Below are 21,594 nucleotides of genomic sequence, written 5' to 3'. Positions count from 1 at the left end.
AGATGAGAAGCATATTACGTACAAACGAAGGGACACTTTATCTGTAGAAACAGTTTATTATGGTGGAGCATTTAAGTAGGCTTCCTTCCCTGAACACAGCTAAATCGCCCTGGGCCCTGCCCATATCCTTGCTCCAGAAGAGATGATGCAGTACATTTCACATACAACAGAAAATATGCACAAAAACCTTAACACTGTCTAAAAATCAGGTTCTTCTGTTGAAAAACAACAAGTTTTTTAAAAAAATAATTACTTGTTGGGCAAGAAAAACCAAAACTCTTTGAATTGCTGAACTGAACTAAAGCATTTTCTTTTGGGCTAATTCAAGACTGATCAATGCTGGCCCAAGCTGCAGCGTTCCCTGTGGGAACTGTAGTTCAGATGCTGTTTGCCCTAAATCGTCTTTTGCAGAGATGGATGGCATATGTCACAGGAGCCAAGAATCATAATAAATGGGACAGAATTAGTCTCAGAAAAGCCACGTTTCATGACCCACCAAGTCCACATGAGGTATTTCCAACTGGAAGTTCTCATGTAGTTTCTGTCAAGTGAAAAAATTCTTGCTGATATGCAATGCATTTTCTTCTACTCTTGTCACCCATTTTCAAGTAGTAGCAAAACCAATATACTATTTTCCCTGCTCCTAGTTCATCAGTAACATCTGACAATGAAAACCAACATAAAACTTCATTTTGAGTGCCACTGTGGAATCACATGCTCTATTTCTCCACAAAGAACGGTCACTTCGCAACTACAAAGGGCATAATTAAAAGGGGTGAGAACGAAATGCCCCCATCTCATCCACCTTTCCTCGTTTGACAGTAACATCTCAGCTGCCACTGTCTATGCTTCCAAAAAATGCCCATCATCTCACACAACCTTATAAAGATCCACTTGGTGCAGCCATTAATCTAGCAAACGACCTCTTGACTTTTAGCAAAATATGTATGGCTTTGAACCTAAGGCACAAATTAGTTATTATTTGTACTTAAAAGGCAATTTTGGTTTATATGGAAGGTTAATCCCAAAGCCCTTCTGAGACAGCCTGGTAGTTCCCAAAGCAGGACACTGCATCTCAGAGCTGTGGAAAGGAGTGCGAGAGGAACTACAAAAACTGTTTCCACAAGATGTCTTTGAGTTCTGATGGAAATTAGATACCTGTCTGGTGGCCTGCGATGGGCAAAACAACAGGGACATGGGAATCTTCCAATAACTTGGCTCTGGGAGAACAGGACAGCAGCTGGATCCAAAACATTTCTTCTCCTCTTTTCTAAGCAAGTGTTAGAAATCATATTTGCCATCCTGACTAAATGACAGCATTTGGACTGCACCACGTCTCCTCCCTTCACTGTGCCCTAGGGCTGCCTGGGATGCTCAGAAAGAAGCCTGCTTTGCTCTCCAAGGACAAAGCCTTATGTTACTACACACCTTATTACAAAATAAAAAACGCTCTGACAGACCTTTTAAGGGTAGGATGCAGATGGAATTAATAATGTTTACACTGTCCCCACTGCTCCTTGCTTCCTGGTGCCCTTAATCCACCGTTCTTGTTCTTCCAGCAAAAGCCAGTCACTCTGGAGGGCCCGTGACAATAGAGGGAAGCAGCTCCTCAGGAAGGAGGTGCAGAAGCCAAAAGGACATAAGCAGATTTGACAGAGCCAAGCTCACACAATTTTTTCTCCCACTTGACTGTCCCTCTCCAACACAAAAGGCAAATCTGCTCTGATGAGGTGATGTTTTAAAAAGGCCACGATGGAAAAAAAAAACAAACCCTGAAGCTGGGCTTTAGAGAGAAGGTGTGGTGGTGATGGCTCTGGGAAGCCATTGGGCTGGCACACTGCTGCTACTTGCTTGGCTCTCAGCATGGTGACCAGGAGAGAGGGGATTCCTCAAATCACCTCCCACCACCTTGCCTATAGCTCAGTGTGCGTGGCACCTGGTAGAGCACAGCACTGGAGATGGAGGGCATCCACAGGTTACATTCTGCATGAACTGAAGCATAACCACCAGTAGTAGCCTGGCTAAACTTTGCTCAGGCTCATCTACACAAACTGGGGTTAGAAAGCCTCAGTTTGGGTAGGATGCAGCAGCGGCGGCTGGAGAAGAGGGCTGCTTGCTCTGTCCAGACTGCTCTACACAGCTAGGAGGGACCAAGCAATGAGTGCCATGGTCCTCAGGCCACCAACTCCCCTTCTGCTAAAAATGCTTCCCCCAGAAAAGTGAACTCTACATTCCCATGTCCATTAACACCCCGTGAATGCAGGAAGATGGTGTGGAACCATGGGCAGGTCAGGACACAATCCCTGCACATCCAGGTGGCTGGCATGAGCCCAATCCCTGCAGCAGACCCTGGAAACTCAGAGGTCTTGGAGAGAGAGCCCTTTGGAAAAGTAACAGGGATGGGGAAAAGGTCTTTACTCTGCTCCTCATGGCCAGGCACTGGCCACCAGGCTCAGCACTGAAGCTGAGCACCCTTCACAACATCCCCCCAGGGGCACACAGGCACTGGCAGCCCTTTCAAACACTTCAGTCCTACTAAGTTAGCATGTTCCCTTGGGCTCCAGCTCAATGTATGAATGCCTTTGCTGGTTTGGGTTTTTTTTTTCCTACATCTTTCTGACACAGCTTCTGGTGTTTTGCAGTCGGTTTTACAGTGCAGTTATAGGCTAGGGTGTAGGGGATGTTCCAAATTAAACAACAAACTCAAATGCAAATCATTCAAGAACAAACAGATGTCAAAGCATATAAAACATGCAATGAAGGTGAAAGCAAAGTCAGATCAAACCTGGACACCTAAAAACTTCCCCTTAATAATAATGTGCACCTTATTTTTACCTCTTTCATCTTCAATCACTATATATTCATAGACACCAGATACCCGGGACTACCTTCAAGAGGCAAACAGATGGGAGGAAAGGGAAAAACTTCAGGTACACCTCAGGATTTGGGTATTATTTATGTCACTAGATCTACTGGCATCAAAGATGGGAACTGACTGTGAGAAGGACGAAGGATGGGAGGGAGGTAACTTAGCCATTTCCAGTGCATCTCTCTTTCACTCCATTCCTTTGAGATAAGAGTGTTTAACCAAAACCCCACAGAAAGCTCAAAACAAAGATGAGTCACAGCAAAAAGCCATCTAGTGTCTTAAAACAAACAAGCCAACTGAACTTCAAAAATCCTTGAAAAAGCAAGCTAAAAACATTTTCTGGTGTTTCTTTTTCAGTTCACAGCATTTCTCCTTATGTGAAATCACAACAGTAGTAGAAACAGATCAAAAGAAAAAACTACATGCTTTTACTAATCTGATGTACTTTAAATGACATGAAGGAGTAACCAAGGAAGTTAAAGAAAACCTCAGGATCTGGCAGGCTAAAAACCACGGGCATCAGCTTCCCTTAGGCAGGTATAGACCAAATGGAAGAAAAATCTTCCTTTTCTGCTGAAGCAACTGCACCCCTTCTGAAAAGGCTGAGGACTTGACTAGCTCCTTCCACCCACCAGCAATGGACATCTGCCCAGCTCACCATTCAACTTGTCTCCTCCTGGGGCAGCCTGGCAGCACCTATAAAATCACCATTTTCACCTTCAAAGTGGATCCCATTGCTCAGATGGTATCTCAGTTGTGGTTACCAAGGCATAAATTTCTACAGTGTACTCCATCTTTCTTGCCCCAAATTTCAAGACATGCTTCTCAACAGATGAGCAAGGACACAACATGTACATGTCAATCTTGCTCAAGCACACACAACCCCCAGTGCCCTTCCTGCATGTGTAGTACCAACAAGACAAATTTTATAAGCTATGGTTGCCATGTAAAGGAAAAGCATCCTGTAAATGTTGGGAAGAGACATGAATAGAAAGGAAATATAAGAAGCAACCTGGAAAGGAGAAGGGCAAAAGAGAAGATTTTGGCTCAAATGAGAGAGCTGACCACACTCTTAGCCCTGCTTTTATCTATAGACGATGTTTGCTTTTATAAATCTCAGGAAAAATGTCATGCATGAGTTATGTCAGCCCCTAGGCAGATTTAACTTGGGTGACCTGAACTTGCTCTGCAGATCACCACAGGTGACCTTGGCAGTGACACAAGGACAAGGATCATATTTTCACATGGGTGAATTACTCTAGAATAATTCTGCCAATGTATTAGGCATAAATAGCCTTCTATTTAGGATTGGGCAAATATGTTCTCTCTTTTTGCCTCTTGCCTTCCCAGACAAAGTCTATTTATTGGGATAGGGAAAACCCCACCCTTCACTAAGGTCTGGGTATACATCTCAAGGGCCAGAAGGAAGCTTGGCTGTTTCATGCTCATGGCAATGTATTTTCAGACAGTGCCTTCAGCAGGATGCACTTTGGAGTTAACTGGTAAGATTCCTTGCTTTTGATCAGAGTGGTCAGCCTGCTTATTTGCAGATGAATATACAAATATCTTCAGATGCAAAGGAGGGGAGATACACAGCTCAGTAGCTCAGGTTTGACTGCCAGAACAGAAAACATGATCCCTGCTGTACATCCATATGTAAGTGAGGAGCAGCTCCACTCAAACCAGTCAGCTTGCACTGAGATAAGAAAAAAAACATAAAAACTCACGTCCCAATTTGGAAGGAACAGGTAAACACTATGTTCTTGGACAAGAGTCAGCACAGTCGTCTGGATGATGCAGACCTTTCCGTTCAAGAGTTGCACTGGTTTTTGCATCTGGTCACTTGAGGTCACACCACAGAGCAGTGAGGCTCTGCAGAAGCCCTGCATGCTTCCTCCCCATGACAGAGGTGGCTATTAAAATAATTTTTTATTCTGATACCACCTGATTCTTATTTGCTGAAGAAATGGGGACTAAAACCACAGAGAGGGCTTTCTGGCACTGGCTAAGGAAGTATCAGTTTTTGAGGTCAGAATAACATCCCCTAAGAATGTGAATCAGTGGTCCTTTCAAACTGCATCTTGATAAAGAGAAAACATTAGCAGATTGTTTGGATGAAGAGCAGGAGAGTTTTGCAATACATATATAGACACACACTCAGACATGCGTAAAAAGAAAGAAAATACTTGCAAACTTGTATTCAAATTATCCTGTGACAGTCAAATGAATTCTTGTAAATACTACTTCCCATTTTCACTGTCACTCTTGAATGAGTCTCTTCTAATAAACTCATTGCATGTTGAGTGAAACGGAAACACAATTTTTCGACTGTTTGTGAACTGCATGCTTCTCCTGTACACCACAACTTCTGCTGGATGGTTTACCACTGGCAACCTGGAGGTACATGTCTCAGTCTTAGGACCGGGTCACAAAAGCTTCTCTGGCAGAAAAGGGAGTCACCAGCCACACACTCACATTCCTTCCCATCGTAATGCCAGAGCAATAATCACTGATGCCAAAACTGGCAATTCTCTTGAGACTTGGAAAAGATTTTCACAAATATCTGCCAAGTATCTGAACAGTCACCAACAATGCCAGCCTCTGAACCATTGCTAATCAAACTACCACTTTCTGTGCAAAGCAACTTTTGAGTTATGTCATTTATTCTAAATGCCTGACCAGGTTCACCTGCAATTCATTGTTTAGGTGGATGAGAAGAAAAGACAAATTTTAATCTATACTTGCCAGATGAAATTCAAATTCAGCTAAGAAGGATTCTTAACTACACTTTATTTAACAGCTTCTAGAGAAAAGACTCTGACACAGCTACCATATTTGCAATGGATGTGATCTCAGCAACAACCTGAACAAGGGAAAACAGATCTGGAGAGGTCACTATGCTCTTGCCAGTAAGACCCTGTGGAGGCTCTCCCTTATGCCTGCCCCTCAACAACTCAGAGGATTCCTGCACATTTGAGGATGTACAAGAGCAAGGAGGAGCTCATCACGGTGGGTGATGTACACATTAGCTCAAAGATGACACCAGTTTCTACACTTCATGGCACAGAGTGAGATGTAAATTAGAAGTCTGAAGTCTCAAAGCATTCAAAGAACATGTCACGAAGCCCAGCCTTCCGAAGCACTGCAAGAATCTGTGAAGGAATCAGGCAAGCAGAACAGCTCACAAGGAAGCCTCCACCGAGACATCCCTGGAAGCACCTCACTCAGCTCCCTTTCTGGGTTTACCCTGGAGAACCATCCCTCAAGATCCCAGATAAGGCACACTGACAAGGTGCTGAATGAAAGCCTGCACTGCTGCTGCCAGTACCCTGCCCTCCCTCTGTGCCTGCAAACCTCCAGCACTCCAAACCCAGCCTTTTGCACTCACAGCTTCACAAGAAAGCAAGCCCTGAATTTCATCATTTTGTGGCACAGCGGGGTCGCTGTGCACAACCTGGTATTATTTTTCAGGACAGCATCCAAAGTGGACTTAATGGGAAAATAAGAGTTCAAGACTCTGCAAAAAAATTATTAAAACCCCCTCCACTTCATCTGGCAGTGAGGATTACTACAAATATGACTACAAAATGAAGCAGACAAGTGAGCCTTTTTGAATGCATATTAGTGCATTTAAACAGCCTGAATGTGCATCTTGTTAGTTTGTAGTGGAAGTAGGCTTAGCTCTGGTTTTACATTTAAAAGCAGACAAGGAAGGTCTGAGGAGAGGAGTCCCCATGTTGCCCTGCCAGCAGACAAAGGCCCCGTGCCCAAACAGCACAACAAAGCGAAGCCCCGAGTTGTCTGAGTATGGCCATTCCTACACCAACTCAGCAACAGATTTCCTTTCAAGGCTTCACTCACCGAGCCTCTCATCTCATTAAATCCTCCAGTGCTGTTTAGTTGGAAGTTGAGCAAAGTGTTGCTACCAAGTTTCACAACCTCTTCTATGAAGCTTCATATTTAAGTCCTTGGCTCCCAGAATCATGTGAAAACCTTCCACCAAAAGCACACACATAGTGATGAAACAAGAAATCTCCTGAAGGCAGAGGAAGCTTGAAAGGCATGGGAATACAGACACTTCCTCCTCTTCCATGACCAATATTAAAATATAAAAATCTCTCTTTCTATGTATGTCAAGATTTTTAAACAACTCATATCACCAATACAAATTAGCAAAGACCACAAGTTTCACGAGATGCTCAAGCCAGCATGCTCAGGCACTGCAGAGGACACAGCCTGAACCACACACAAATGTCCAAGTTTACTGCCCTCACCTTCAGTGGTACAAAACACTTGATTCTGCTTCTCCAGAAGAAACACTTCCTTTCTAAAGAAACAAGTTTTAGCAGAGATTCATCACTCCTTACTCTAAGCATTTGAGTAAGACTGCCAAGTTAAGTGCCTGAGTGAGGCAATTAGTCCTCCCTGAATCCCTCCACAGTCAATGGAGAGAAACAGAAACTCTCAGGAGGGAAATTCAAGATTGAGATGACTACAAAAATATGCGCACTGTTAGCTTTGAATACTGCACAGAACAGTAAAAACTTACAAGCAGTGAGGCTATCACATGGAAATGATGGCTAATGAAGGCTGACTATATGCCCATCTCTGTTTCTGAACAAGATCTGGACTCAGGGCCCCTTCTAAAATTACTCAGGATGGAAAGGCTGAATTTAGCTCCCATCCATCACCTTATCATGAGGATACAACCTCATGCTTCCTGCCACTGAGAATCTGGGAAAATGCAAAATTCTACCTCTTATCATCAAATCAGAATTAATTTCTTCTTCCTACTTTGTCTTACTCGAGGGGAAAAAAAAAAAACCAAAAAAACAACCTCCTTTACAGATAGCTAAATTTACGTCTTACCAAACTGAATGTAAGAAACAGGAAGCTTTTACTTGGAAACTGGAATTTCAAGCACTCAGTGGCAAACAATGAAGTGGAGAGATAAAGATGCAATGGCAATGGTAGGGGACAGACCTGCAGAGCTTCCTGCCCACACTGACTCAAGAGCATCTGTCCTGCCATGATAGGGACCGGCCACACTGCTTGCTTTTATTTTGGTAATTGGTATTTGTTCCTGTAAAAACCCTTATAACAACAAGTCAAAAGACCAGACAATAGTAGGCCCGTCATCTCTTATAGCCAGATCTTTTACTTAACACTTTAGCAAAAGATGTAATCAGCAGATCTTCATCCATTTATACAATTCTCTCTGCTGCAATGAGGATTGTATTACACTCTCCTGCACCAACCAGATCAGAGCATCCAGCCTTCCCCATCACTTCAAGAGATTGATCTGATACTTGAAAGCACATTTGCTATTATCTACTCCAGCCCTTTGGAAATGACATTACACAGATACGGGGGGCAGGTAAATATTGCCGCTCTTTTATTATTCCTGCCGTTCCCTTGCTTGTAATATCTGAGAAGTTCCCAGGTCAATGGGATTACTTTATCTTCCTCTCCCTTCCTTTATCTCCTCCCTCACCCCACAGGTATCCGTGTCCAAATGGGACTCTTTGGCAGGGGGTTTGCTTGACATGGGTCACTTGAAGGTCAAGCTTTTCACCACTTGCTAATGCAAAGCTTCCCCCCAGCCCTCCAAAGCTTCCCCCCAGCCCTCTACATCCAACTGCAGCCTGGGGGTTCAGGGAACCCCTTCCCCATCCATCCCTCTCTTGGCCACGGGTGCAGATAGAGAAGGCAAACGCTCCTTTGGTGAAGCTGCAAAAGTAAAATCCTCACTCTATGGAAACTGGAACATGATTTTTTTCCTTTTTAAATAAACAAAGCAAAAGGAGAAGCTCCTGAAAAATCAGCTCAGCAGAGACTTTATTCCTGCACTAAACTTGAAGGATGGGGGGCTTAACTAGTTAGGAGCAACTCGTACTATATTTTCACTTACCAGAACAAAGATCGATTTTTATTTAGATTGATTTCAAGATTTACATGTGAGAAATGGATAAAATCGGATCAAATATATACTAAAACAAATTGTTGATTCCCTTGAAAGACAATAAAACCAAAACAAATTTCTCAGATCTCATCTACCAGCGTTTGAGATTTGTTTTATTTCATTATTTTGTATGCATTTACTGAGCAGAAATTTGCTTAACTCTTTTCCACTTTTCTTTTTACTGAAACAATAAGACTCACTCTAGAATTTTTTTATACTTGAATATTATCACCAGGATAGCATATGGCAAACTAGCAGCAGGCAGTTTATCTTCATCCTCTTTGTAAGCTAAAATTAGCACAATGCTTTTGCAACAGTGTATGATGTATTCAGAACAGTATGGTATACCTAATACAACTTCAGATCCATCCCTGGCTAACCTCCAACATTCAAGTAAATTGATTGTTAATTTTAATTGAGTATTAATAGGCTTAGTATCAAGATGGTATTTATCAACTTGAGAGGCACCTTTAAGTTTAATGCTGTCATTTCCCCTACACCAGCTGCAACAGTAAATAAAATCTGTGTATTAAGAACACATAGAATTTCAGTTCATTTGTCCGAAGCAATTCTAAACTAGATTAAAACATTATAGACAGAAAGCCATGCTGCAAAATTGCATATTTGTGCCTACTCTGCTTTTCAGTGAGATGATATAATTAATGATGGTGAAGAATTGATAGACCCATGTTATGACTTAGTGCTCCTCCTGCCGCAGCCCACATTCCTGCAGACTGTTAGCTGGGTACTTTATCGGGGATTAAATTAAACCAAGCGACCAACTCCACATTTCCTGATGATACGGCTGTGCCAGTCCTCTCTGCTTGCCAGTCTGCTGTTCAACCTGGTAAACTGTGTCCACCACAGTTGGGTTTTTTTCAGCTGATTTACATCTACAGTGAGACACTAACATTAGTACTACTTGCTAATTTGTTTCTTTTAGCTCTAATGCCAAGGAGCTTAGTGCAACACTCTTTCTAAAGGAAATAGGAAAAGGTCCTGAGAAAGCCATGTGCCTCACCAGGATGGATGCTTCACCACCTTTCTTCCCAGGCTGACAGAATAAAATAGTGAAATAGTAGGATGTAGTCATATCCAAGCATCTATACAACTGAACACACACACAAACTATAAATGTTTATACACTGACATCCCAAGATTTTGTGGCTCAGTCTGCTCACTGACTGACAAAACAGCCCCATGCTTTACCTACAGCGCATCACAAAACTGCAACATGAGACCAAGTCTGTTCAATAGTTATGCTGAAATAATAACACCATGATTCTTGCTCTAACACAGCCAGCCTTATGTGAAATTTGCATGGGTGGTTCCAGACAGACACAGTAAAAAAGAAAACAGGCAGAATCTTGAACCAAACCCTCTCCTAGGGCATGCTCACTGCCACAGACAGGGACAGGAGAGGATAAATAGGAAAGGCTTAACCAAGTGGGGAAGGGAAGAGGAGTATGGTGAGAGCACAACATTCCAACTCCACTTTATTGCTTTTTTTCCACCCCTTGCAATTTTCCTGCTTCTCCCTTATTCCTTAGCAAGAGGCTGCTACACTCTGATATTACAGTGTCCTAAAAGCAACTTAAACATAATTGTAAATTACAGCACTTTGCTTCCAGCAGTTCAGTTAATACTGACCACATTTATCTCTTTCCTCTACTTTACGAAGGCAGTAGATGCAGAAGAGCACATACTACAACCCAGGGCCCCAAGCAGGAACACCATGGTGGGGTTCCTTCCTCAGGGCTGTGCCAAGGAGGGAGAAGATCCTCTTGGCCCGGCAATGAGAGCATCAAAAGGTTCACTGAGGCTTGCTTCCACGACCTTCACTTGCTGACCAGAGAGAGCTAAGATATGCCTTCTTCTGGAGTCCATCAGGACGTTACAGACTCCAGAATATTTTTAGCAATGCATCCATGTGACACTAACTGCTATTCAGAGAGCTGGGGGAAGATTTAAGAATCTGCTAGGTTATATCAACCACCTTTAGCTCTTTTCTGAAGACATAACTGGTGCTTTCTAATAGATCTTCTGCCCTTCTGCAAAAGACGAACTTGCAGGCCTGCAATGACACACACTACCAAGGTTGCAAGGTGTGTCACTCTCCTGCAGCACAGGATCAGCCATGGAAAAACAAAGTTGAAACAACTGTCCCTAATATATTTTTATACGGATGGTTTCTCTTTCTGACATATCCACATTATGCTTCTGCAAACAGCAACCACAAAAAAACACCTGCCAATTCTGTGTGAGATTTCCACTGCTTGTGAGGAAGAAAATTAAAAAAAAACACCAAATGTATATACACATACATATAAATCATCCATGCCTATTAAATGCCAGAGATATCACCTGGTGATGAGGATCTTTCCAAGCCACAGGGTGTCAGAGGGCCTTGGGGTGACAGCGCTTGCCCTGACATGAACATTCATCCCACAGCACAGGCCCAGCAAGGCTCTCCCATGTTCTTTCCCACCTCCTGAGCCTTGCCAGCAGAAAATTCAAGCGTGCCAAAGGCGAGATGCAAAGGCTAGAGGGAGGAGGCATTACGACTAAGAAGACAAGCCAGGAAGCTGGAAGGTTTTACCAATGACACCCTCATTCAAAGACCTGCCAGAGCTGCCTCAGGCATTTGCTTAGTCACAGCCCTTCAAACCCCCACCAGCTTGGGGAGAAGAGACACCGGCCTCTCCCTCTGGTATTTAGCAGGGCACTGACTACTTGGGTCACCAGGCCAGTAAGAACTGGTCCCCGATGAATTATATGGTGACAGGTGGCTCTGCCGCAAGCTGCCAAGGCTGCCCTGATCACCCAAAGAAGGTCCCCATCTCATTCATGAATTTAAATTAAAAATAAAAAAAATAAAAAAAAGCTTGTGTGCACCAATGTGCTTAGAAAAAATGATGTCAGCATCTTACAGCGTTGATCCTATTAATTAATCCTTTAAAGAATGCCCCTTCGCCCACAAACATATAATGTAATGCCGGCTTAATCTTACCTAAAAAAAATACAATGCAATAAGATTACCAGTCTGACTCTGCTAACTGCTACAGCACTGCTTAATCCTGTATTTCAGTGCTTTAACAAGCTCCTACAATACTGTACGGAGTTTATCAGAGCAGTTGCCGAGACAAGAAGGACTTATGTTTTAAACAATATAATTCCACGGTCTTTTGTGCTCTTTACACATTATTTTTATACAATGACTTTCATCCCAGAAGATCTCAAAGCCTATTGCCTGTTCCTGTTTCCACTGAAGTCTCCCTTTCAAGTTTCATATTAGAGCAGGATTAAAAATGAGAAAGAAATTTATATACATAAGGGGGGGGTTTATAGCAGCAAGATCTGCTGGGGCAGGATGCTCATCCCTCCTGTCCTCCAAGTGCTCATGGGATGGGTGATACCAAGCTGGCCCCCTCATCTCAAAAAACTAGTAGGGAACCCACTTGGACCCTGCCCCCCAAAAAACTTTGCAAGTGTGACCTACCAAAGGCTCATCCCTCAATCCCTGAAGTGACTTTGTCCCCAGACTGCAGTCACTCCAGCAACGTGCGCCTGCAGCCACGCATTTTCCCATCTTCGCTAGTTATAGACTTACTAAGCTTCCCATGGAATAGAAGAAGAAATCTCTGCTCCCTCCCTGTAATTATCAAATCAGCCCAAAAACGAGGAAGAATTGAGAATCCTCATTATAGCACATCATAAAACACATCGAGGTCTCGTGCTCACTGTATGTTATTGGTGCAGTCTGCCAACAAAACTTTAGAAAGAGCGCAGGAATTCATGGTTGCAGAGATATTAAAGTCATAAAAGGGAAATTTGTATTTTATTTTCCCACAGCCTAAATGAAGGTGAACCAAGCAAATTTGGCAAAGAGCACTAGTCAGATGCCATTTCCCACAGCAGTGTGGTATTTTCCTCTGGGAATAAAACATTTTCCTTCAACTACTGTTTATAACTCTTATCAGTTCAACAGCAATAGAGCCATCAAGTCCAATATCTTGTGGAAAAAAGTCAAGGTCAACAAGTACTTGCATTTTCGTTTATCTTTAGCTGCAATTGCTACTGACATTCAATTGGGTAATAAACATGAGGACTGTCAAACGCTCTCAGCAAACAGGTGATCCAAAAGCTATCAGAGAGAAAGAGGCTACCGCCAGGTAATCAAACAATTCTGTTGCAACAATTATGATTTGAGTGCATTCATTTACAGAAGCAATCACCTGTCAAATTTGAATGAATAGCATCAAACCATTCCCACCACTGGGGTAATAAGGGCGAGAAAATACTAACTCTGTCTACTTTCTTCCCAACAAAATCATGCCAGCGTTAGCAAAAGCCATCAAAAATAGGGTAAAAATCCCAAACCAAACAAACCAGCATCTTATTTCCTGAATGTAATTAATAAAAAAATATTTTAACATAAAAACCAGAGGAGATGAGTCCAAGCACCTCAATCTCATGTTGGTCTCTCTCAGGAGCAATAATGGATATTTTGGAAACCTGAGCAGAAAGGGGGGGTTACACAGAAGAGCCTGTGCCACAGCTCAGACAATCAGCACTTGGGCAGCTTCCTGAGCCAGCGGTTGCATCTGGACCAGGGTTTTTAATAGCTACAGAAGGGCCTATTTTTCCACGAATTGGTCTAATCTCTTTTTGTCCCCTGCTGACCTCCACAGTAGACTGTAGCAATAAATTTAAGCCAACATATAAACCATTTTTGTTTGTTTTAAACCTGCTAACACTCTGGAAAGCTCCTGTGCCATGATCCTTGGTGGACACCCACTCTTAGTCCTTGCCATAGGTGACAAGCACCCACTTTCTTTATACACAACTCATTTTTTAAAAGACTTTTTTAAAAAGACAGCCTTAGCAATCTTTGGTTTTTGCCCCTCTCAGCACTTCACATGAGAGATAGGAAAATGTTTGACGCCAAGCAAGCCTGATGGCACACCATGTTGCATCACTAATCCAGAAACAATGTGTGCTTACAGGGACACACTCATTGTGATAAAATGTTTCTCAAAAGCGAAGGCCATCTTAAGAACATGGCTTTGCTTCTTTAACCTCTGATTTAAAGAGGTCAGTGGCACACACCTGAATGTTACACTCCGCCTACATCAGAGAGCAAAAGACTCAGGTGAAGCCACCAAGACCTGGAGAAGCAAATGGCCACAGGGTGTTGCCTTCATGATGGAAAGCATGTGGGCTATATGGGAAGCTCATTAGCTTCCATGAGCCTAGAGGAGCACACCCAGGATGTGTAGGGGGGAAGAAACAATCACTAGAATAAAGCAACATTTTTTTTCTGAATCAAATCTTCCAAGCACAAGGCGCAGGTACTGCTAAAAAGGGGTATCCTGGACACCAAAAACATAAAACCTTTTTCTACAGCTACCTGCAATCAAATCTCTCTCTACCCCAGCCAAGGAGGACAGCAAGATGCCCTTCAGTCCTACAGCTCAGCTCTTAGGTAACAGGCCAAGGTGTGAATTAGCAATGTGGTATTTTCCACTGCTGTTCCCTGCTTGGCATATTCAAGATCTTGTCCTCAGTAACACACTGTGAGCCATGCATATGCACTTCAGGGCCTCCAAAAGCCTCGTACCACTGCTGGGATGCTCGGTTCAGGGTCAGGGCCCTGTTTTTACATACATGTTTATGTATAAATGAAACAGCCACACAGATGTTTAATGGGATAGACATTTCTAAGTTTAGAAAAACTTGCCAAAAAAAAGAGCAAAAAAAAATTATTCCAGCACATGAAATTTGCAGCTTAATTACAGATGGGCTGCAAAGTCAGGAATATTTGTACTCCTATAGCCACTTTAAAGGTACACAGTTTCCAAAGTCTTTTTCCCTCCTTTTGCTCTGCCAATGATGGCAACAGCTTCAGTCTGATGGATCTGTCTCCTGACATGATCGTCTCCCTGCTGCCCTCCTGGCTGGAAGCTTTTCCTAAGCAAAGACTGGAAGTCATATTAAAATATGCTAAAATTGTGCTGGTTTTGAACTGCTTATTATCTCTGGGGGCTGACCTGGAAAACAAGTTGGCACTTAAGTAGAGAAATTCAGGTTTCCCCTGAAAGGCAGATGGGAGGAAGGAAGGTTTTTTACAAGGAGAAGAATTCATTTATGACTCTGCTACCTACAATATAGGCAAAACAAGCAACATTTACAAGTATGTAGGTTAGCTTTGCCAAACAGAAAAGAAAAATGCCAGGTAATAGCAGACATTCAGAGCTAATGCAAACAGATAAAATAAATCTTGACACCAGGAATAGATTGATGCTCTCTAATCACAACAGATGCCTACTTCCAAGTGAGGACTCTCTCCCATGCAACATACTGGAAGCATAACCCTGCCTAGCTGGGGCACAGAGGCTTAATGCTGCTGAAATCTAACTTTAACAGATGAATCAGGCTGACGAGACAGAAAAAAAAAAAAAAAAAAAAGAAACCACCAACCAAACCCAACCAGAAGGAGGAAAAAAACAGTTTCACGCCCTCCGGCTTTAGAGCAGAATGATAAATTGACATCGTGTTGTTATGAGCATAATCCTCAAGTACTCAATCACTGTTAAAAAATAAAACATGATTCTGGGGAGATAAAAATAATTAATGCTGGTGCTGCTGAAGAATATGCACCTACACAGAGTTTCAAATAAATGTGGGGTTGTTCTAAACCTCATATCTTGCATCAAAGGAAGAGGCACAGGTGCTCATGCTGATTTAAGGCAAACTGAGTGCTGCCCACTTGATGGAAAAGCAAGAAAAGAAAAGGGGATGGCAGAGCCTCAGCGAGAAAGCTGATACTGCTCCATTTCCAAACAATCCTATTACACTTAATTCGGGATTCACAATACATAAAGCACCAGAAAAGATACCAGCAGCCGCCCCTGTTGACTAATGCCCTGTCTTTTCCAATCGAGGGTCACATCCAGTCTAACCGATCGCATGATAATGGCATCAGAAAAGGTCAATCAAAGACAAGCCGAAGCTTCCACTGCCTGGCTGACCTTCGGAGCTTGTGACAAATTGCTATCAGTCAATGTCAACTAATGACAGTGGCTCTTTGGCTAATCAATTGTTCTAAAAATGATCAAGAAAACTACTCGCAGGACAGCTCATTTTCACATCAATGCCTGTGGAGTATGAAAAGCTCATTTTTTTTGAGTTTTTAATAAGCTCATAAGTAAAGCAGTTACTTGGTAACAGGGGTCACCTTAGTGAAAAGACAGAACCTTTGTCTGCCTTTTACATATTCTTTTATTACCATATTATAGTAAAAATATGCCATGCCATTACTATGCCAGAGGGCTACATAATAAAGTAGGTAATACTTCATGCTTTTTTTTTCTTTTTTTTCTTTTTTTTTTTTTTTTTGAGATAAATACTTGTGTGGTTTAGGGGACTCTGTTTGGATGTAAATAATTGTTGATATACTTGCCACGTATCTAAATGCAAAGAAATCACCACTGCAGATGACGTTTCTGCTCATCACTCACCCAAACTTCACATGACAGAGCTAATAGCAAAAGCCACGCTGCAAAATCCAGCAGCACTGCTGGGAGGCTAAGGTCTAACAACAGCTATTTTGTTCTTAAACCCACCCACCACATGCGAGCACAACTTATTCCGACTATTTCCGACAGAATTCACATTCAGTAGGAAAACCGCATGCTCCAAAACCCCCAAAGCCCTGCAAAAGCAAACAGACATTTCCTCCCTGGAAGGATTTTGCATGTAAAAACCAACGTGGAAATGCACACAGGCTTGCGATGTTGGCCATATATCATGGTTCCCCCCATATAGCTCAGGGGTAGCTGCAGACTGGACAGTTGTCCACCCCTTCATCACACCAGCCTCTGCCAGCATAGCCTTCTGCCACCTTGCAAAGCCTCACAGCCAGGCCATGCTCTAAGCAGCATTCACGCATTAAATATCACCAAAACAACAAATCCACAGTGGTCTAAGGCTCCACAACTGCAGGCACAATTACGCTTGGCTTTTCCACAAAGAGGACAATTGACGAAGTACATCGTAGAGCACAGCACCACCAGAAGCCCCATGAGAAGACAACATGTTAAGAGGGAATAAGGAGCCATCTCTCAAGCACAGTGCTGCTTTTTACTTGGTTCACCTCTTTAGTTGGGTGACTCCCACCCATAGCACCTGTATTACAAAAAAAGGATTTACCCCAAGGAGAACACCCCTCCCCACAACTGCCCACAAAGCAAGCTCTCACCTTGCCATGGAGAAGGATGCTGGGGAGGGGGGAAAGCCCTAAACAAGATACATTAAAACTTTCATTTTCATCAGAGAAACTGCAAAGTGACAGCAGTTTCAGGTTACACCCTAAACCTGCCTTGCTACGGTAGTTTTTCAAATTAAAATATCTTCTGAGGTCTCAGCCACTCTCGAGGCGTCCATAGGCAAGAAAGAAAGGAGGCAGGGCAACACTTAAGCTCAGCCATAATTGGAAGTATGTGAAAAATGAAGTGTCAGTTTGGTCAATACAGGGCAAAGGTGAAGGGGAACTGCAGCCCAAACTCGGTGCGAAATGTGCTCATTAAGACACCCAATCCGCGGGCTCCTGCCCACCTATCCCATTAGTCATCAGCCATCTGACTGCTTCAAATGCCTTGCCTCCCCACTCTTATTACTTTTCTTCTCCTATGTTAAAAAAAAAAAAAAAAAAAAAAAAAAAAAAAAAAAAAAAAGAAAAGAAAAAAAAATGCAAGCTGGTATATAAATCCTTGCTCAGTCATCTGGAACATAATGTGGCCCTTCTCTCCCCCTCTGCCTGGCTCCGCCACCTGCCTTCACAGCCTCCAAACAACCGCCTTGAGAGTCCCGACAATAATAAACGCGATTGCCTTTTTGCCTATAGGGTGCCCAAACTCCTACAAAAGCCTGGAAAAAACCTATTGCAGCCACTGATACATTTTTATAAAGAAATATCGCAGCTTTCTATTCCCAGTTTGAAAGAACGAAAATTACTTGGAGGTTAAAAAAATATTTCCAACCCAGGCTGAGACACGCACACAAAAAATGGGATAGAAACGATATGTACAAATAGGAGACACTGATGTATTATTTTTCTTTTAAGTCATCTAAGAGAGCTAAACATGGAAATTAAAGAGCCCCCACTCTGGATTAAAAGTGACTCTACCCAGGCATTGTTCAGCATCCTGCTGGCCTGACCATTTGAAAAACAAACAAAATAGATCTTGTTAGTACCTCAGGTGGGAATCTTTTAAAGACAGAATAAGCTGTAAGATAAAATAGTGCTGCTGTGAGCTCAGCATCACCTTCTGTACCTAAGAACTTGCTTCCCTTCTTTTTAATAGCATTTAGCAAGTTATTTCTCCACTGTTTAAATCCATATCTCTTTGTGCCATTTGGAGACAGACCTCCAAAGGCCCTTCATGATAAGTACAGTGTAATGAGAAAACAGCCCACAAAGCTTTTTCATAATATTATTCTGCATTCCTGTGCTATAACTATCCCCTACAATGACACAATACCATGCCTTTATAAGAGGTTGTGTCAATGTGCTAGGCAATAACAAACCCTGCTGTTCAGTGGCACAAGACCCTAGAACAGCTTCCTAGAAGTTAAATATGGATTTCTACAATAGACAGAAGAAGCTGGGAGTCTTTACTATTTACTTGGTAAATAAATTTACATGTTAAAAAAGACTTCAAAATGTTTAGAGGAAAGATCATCTTCCCTGTTTTCAAAGGTAATTGTGTGCTGTGGATGGGGACATAAAAAAAGAAGTGCACTTTGTGGGTATTAAAAGCGGTAAAGAAACAGGTAAATCATTTCCAAAATTAGACTTTATAGTAGTCTGGGTTAAGGACTATGGAAAAAACTTGCAAAGAGAATTAAGTTTTACACTCTGCACACTTCTCTGAAAAAGCAAAGCTCGCATTCATATTCTTGTGCTACCTTTAGCCAGGTTGGAAACCCAGACCAGAAGGTTCTTTTACCCACACCAATAGGGGAAGAAGGTTGTGGGAGAACCCTAAAAATAGACAGTTGTAGAGGGTTATATTTCTGGTGATTATATTTGGTTTTTTTACATGGCAAGCACGCTCCTGACAGATGGAACCAAAAAGAACTTCTACAAACTCCTAAAAATAGGAAAGCCCATAATACACTAAATATATGTCACACAACGCATCCATCTTGAGTTAACTCCCATGCTCACAAGCACAAGCGTGAGGGTCCCCAGCCTTTCACTGCCACCCCTTTGTGACACCTGGCTGCTGTGGCAGTCCCATGCTGCCTGCTTCTCCTCACCAGAAAAGCATCCCACCAAGGAGAATATAGGAATTTGACCATGGTGTTGCTTCTCCTTGCATCAGACCACAGAAAAAAAAAAATCCCCAAATCACAGTATTTGAACTTAAATGTAGTTGGGGAGAGCCAGAGTATTTGCTATATTTTTTAACTCTACCCTTTTGGTCATTCAGGATGGTGGTTTTTTACCTGCTCGGCAAGAAAAAAAGGCTAAAGCCACACTCTTTTAAAACCAGGTGTACATGCAGGCATAGGTGTGCTTGAACAAAAGAGATTCCCCATAATATCAGCCTCCAGAGACCTTCCATTAAACAAGATGCAAAGCAAGGCTCAGCGAGACCACCCCTACCCTTCCTGCATGCCTGTTGCTCAAAAAAGTCCATTTCCATAAGTGGCAAGCAGCCTAAAGGCAAGTCTTGGTAATAGAGACACTCTGGACAAGGTATCCTTTCCAAAACTCCTTCCCCAAACTTTACCTGAAAGCTCCAGTGCAAATTTCCACTTTTTTTTTTTTTTTTTTTTTTTCCTCTTTCCTTAATTTTTAATGCAATGAGCCTGCTTCATGAAACACATCTATCAAGAGCTGGCAGCAATTCCAGCTGCAATAAACCTTACTCAGGGATTTGGGTTAAAGCTTCAGAACCAGCTAAAGCATCGCAGACAACTCCTCCTGTGGATATTTAGGAGGACTCAAGTCCTAAAGTCACCTTTCCTGACCGAGCTTATAGCATACACCTTGCTAGGAGACAGTCAGGATAGAGATGATAAAACATCAGATACAACTGGCACTCCGGACTAATAAAGTGCCACACTTGGGAGAAAACAAAGCTTTAAAAAACACCAGGAACTGAGAAGCTCAATTTCCTAAGTGCCCAAGAGGTTTAGGAGCATGCCGGCGAGCCTCCCCACAGATGTTTTGTCCACATACATATAAACATAAACACGCGCACATCCGTCTAATAAAAGAACAGCCCCATCCAAGTACAAAAACCCACTCCAAACACCATGTTTTAGTTCAAAGCCTATTTTTGCAGCAGCTTTTTTTCACCCTTTAAAAAACCCACGGATTTAAAGTTTGCTCCAAAATCAAGGGGCTCTAATGAACATGTTGACACCACTTCAACTATAGCATTGTGAACAGCACCACTAGAATACATACGTATACATACTTGAAAGAGAAAAGGCCCCCTGAATTTATGTTGCATATCATTTTCCAGTAAAAGTCAGAGGTCAGGAGGTTACCAGTTTCTGCCTCAGCTCTGCAAGAGTTTACTATTCCAGGCCCCATTTTTACTAGGCTATGCTTGCGATGAAGTCAGCAACTTTTCTTTAAACAATAAAGTGTCTCAAATACTTACAATTCTATAAAGAGATGTTATTCACTACGTATGTCAGGTTCACGCATATAAAAAATTAAAATATACTGGTTTAGTTTAAAAACTAATCTTGTCAAATGCAGACTTTGCAATGCTAATCAGGACTGCTCAATCATTTTTTGGAAACACAATTCCTTTGTTGTCCTACAGCGCTTGAATGAAACATGATCATAAAACCAGATTTAAAAGTATATACCTAGTGCAAGTCCAGAGTCAACTTCAATAAAGCATTCTCTTTTATATTCAGATTAAGGATCTTTTTAAAATGTTAACTGAATTAAATTAACACTGAATCCACTAGACTTGGTCTCTCCAGAAAAAGTATGAAGCATTTAAACAGCTTCTTAGAAAAACCCAGAACTTCAGATTTTTAGACTTCTGAGAGAGCACTAATTATCTGTAGTATGTCCTGCTTCAACTGCAGCAAGCCTGTTTCATACTTGTCCTGCTAAATCAGTACTCTGTTTGGCTTGGCACTCAAACAAAACATTTTTGCATTCAAGTAAATTGGAATTGAGTAAAAAAAGTAAATAAAAGCACTGCTCAGGATTTCGTAAAATATGCCAGCTAACATCTCTTCTTTATAGGCAGTGAAGTTTTGATGGCATCTCTGAAATATTAACATGCATTTCTGCAATCTTAATTACGTTTGCTTTTGAAGATTTCATCTTTTAACCCATATAGCAAAAAATAGCCAAAACCCTTCTCATTGATTATTTTTATTAAGCATTCTGCAAATTTGGTACATATGTTGCTCTAACATGTGCCTGTTGGCAGGGTCAAAGAAATAAAGATGCCAATCCTTTTGCTAGGGGAAGATGGGGGAAAAAAAAAAAAGAAAAAAAGAAAAAAAGTGTCCAAAAAATACCCCCTCTAGTACCTGAGCACATTTCAACATCGGCAAGAGAGTAACCAGTCCTTAAGTGCAACAGTGACCACTCGCCAGCTAAGAAAGCATGAGGGTTCCATTCCTACCTTGCTCACTGCTGTTGTCCCCACTGTGCGATGTGTGTCCCCCGCTGGAGGGCCCCGGGGTTCCCCCAGAGCGCGTTGACGCCGTATCA

At 42.2% G+C, this 21,594-nt stretch overlaps 1 protein-coding gene across 3 annotated transcripts in view; it reads right to left on the bottom strand.

Annotated features, from left to right (window-relative positions):
- Positions 1-21,594, bottom strand: part of MEIS1 (Meis homeobox 1) — a 110,933-nt gene that overhangs the window by 60,242 nt on the left and 29,097 nt on the right. For all 3 annotated transcript variants that reach the window (XM_030447324.1, XM_030447323.1, XM_030447326.1), the window contains exon 7: positions 21,506-21,594. This exon is cut by the window's right edge and continues 23 nt beyond it. In XM_030447324.1, the coding sequence (XP_030303184.1) occupies positions 21,506-21,594 (89 nt within the window). The remainder of the gene's footprint in view (positions 1-21,505) is intronic.

This window comes from Calypte anna, chromosome 3 (assembly GCF_003957555.1).
Source record: "Calypte anna isolate BGI_N300 chromosome 3, bCalAnn1_v1.p, whole genome shotgun sequence".
Classification (NCBI taxonomy): Eukaryota; Metazoa; Chordata; class Aves; order Apodiformes; family Trochilidae; genus Calypte; species Calypte anna.
This window is presented reverse-complemented; position numbering and strand designations above follow the sequence as displayed.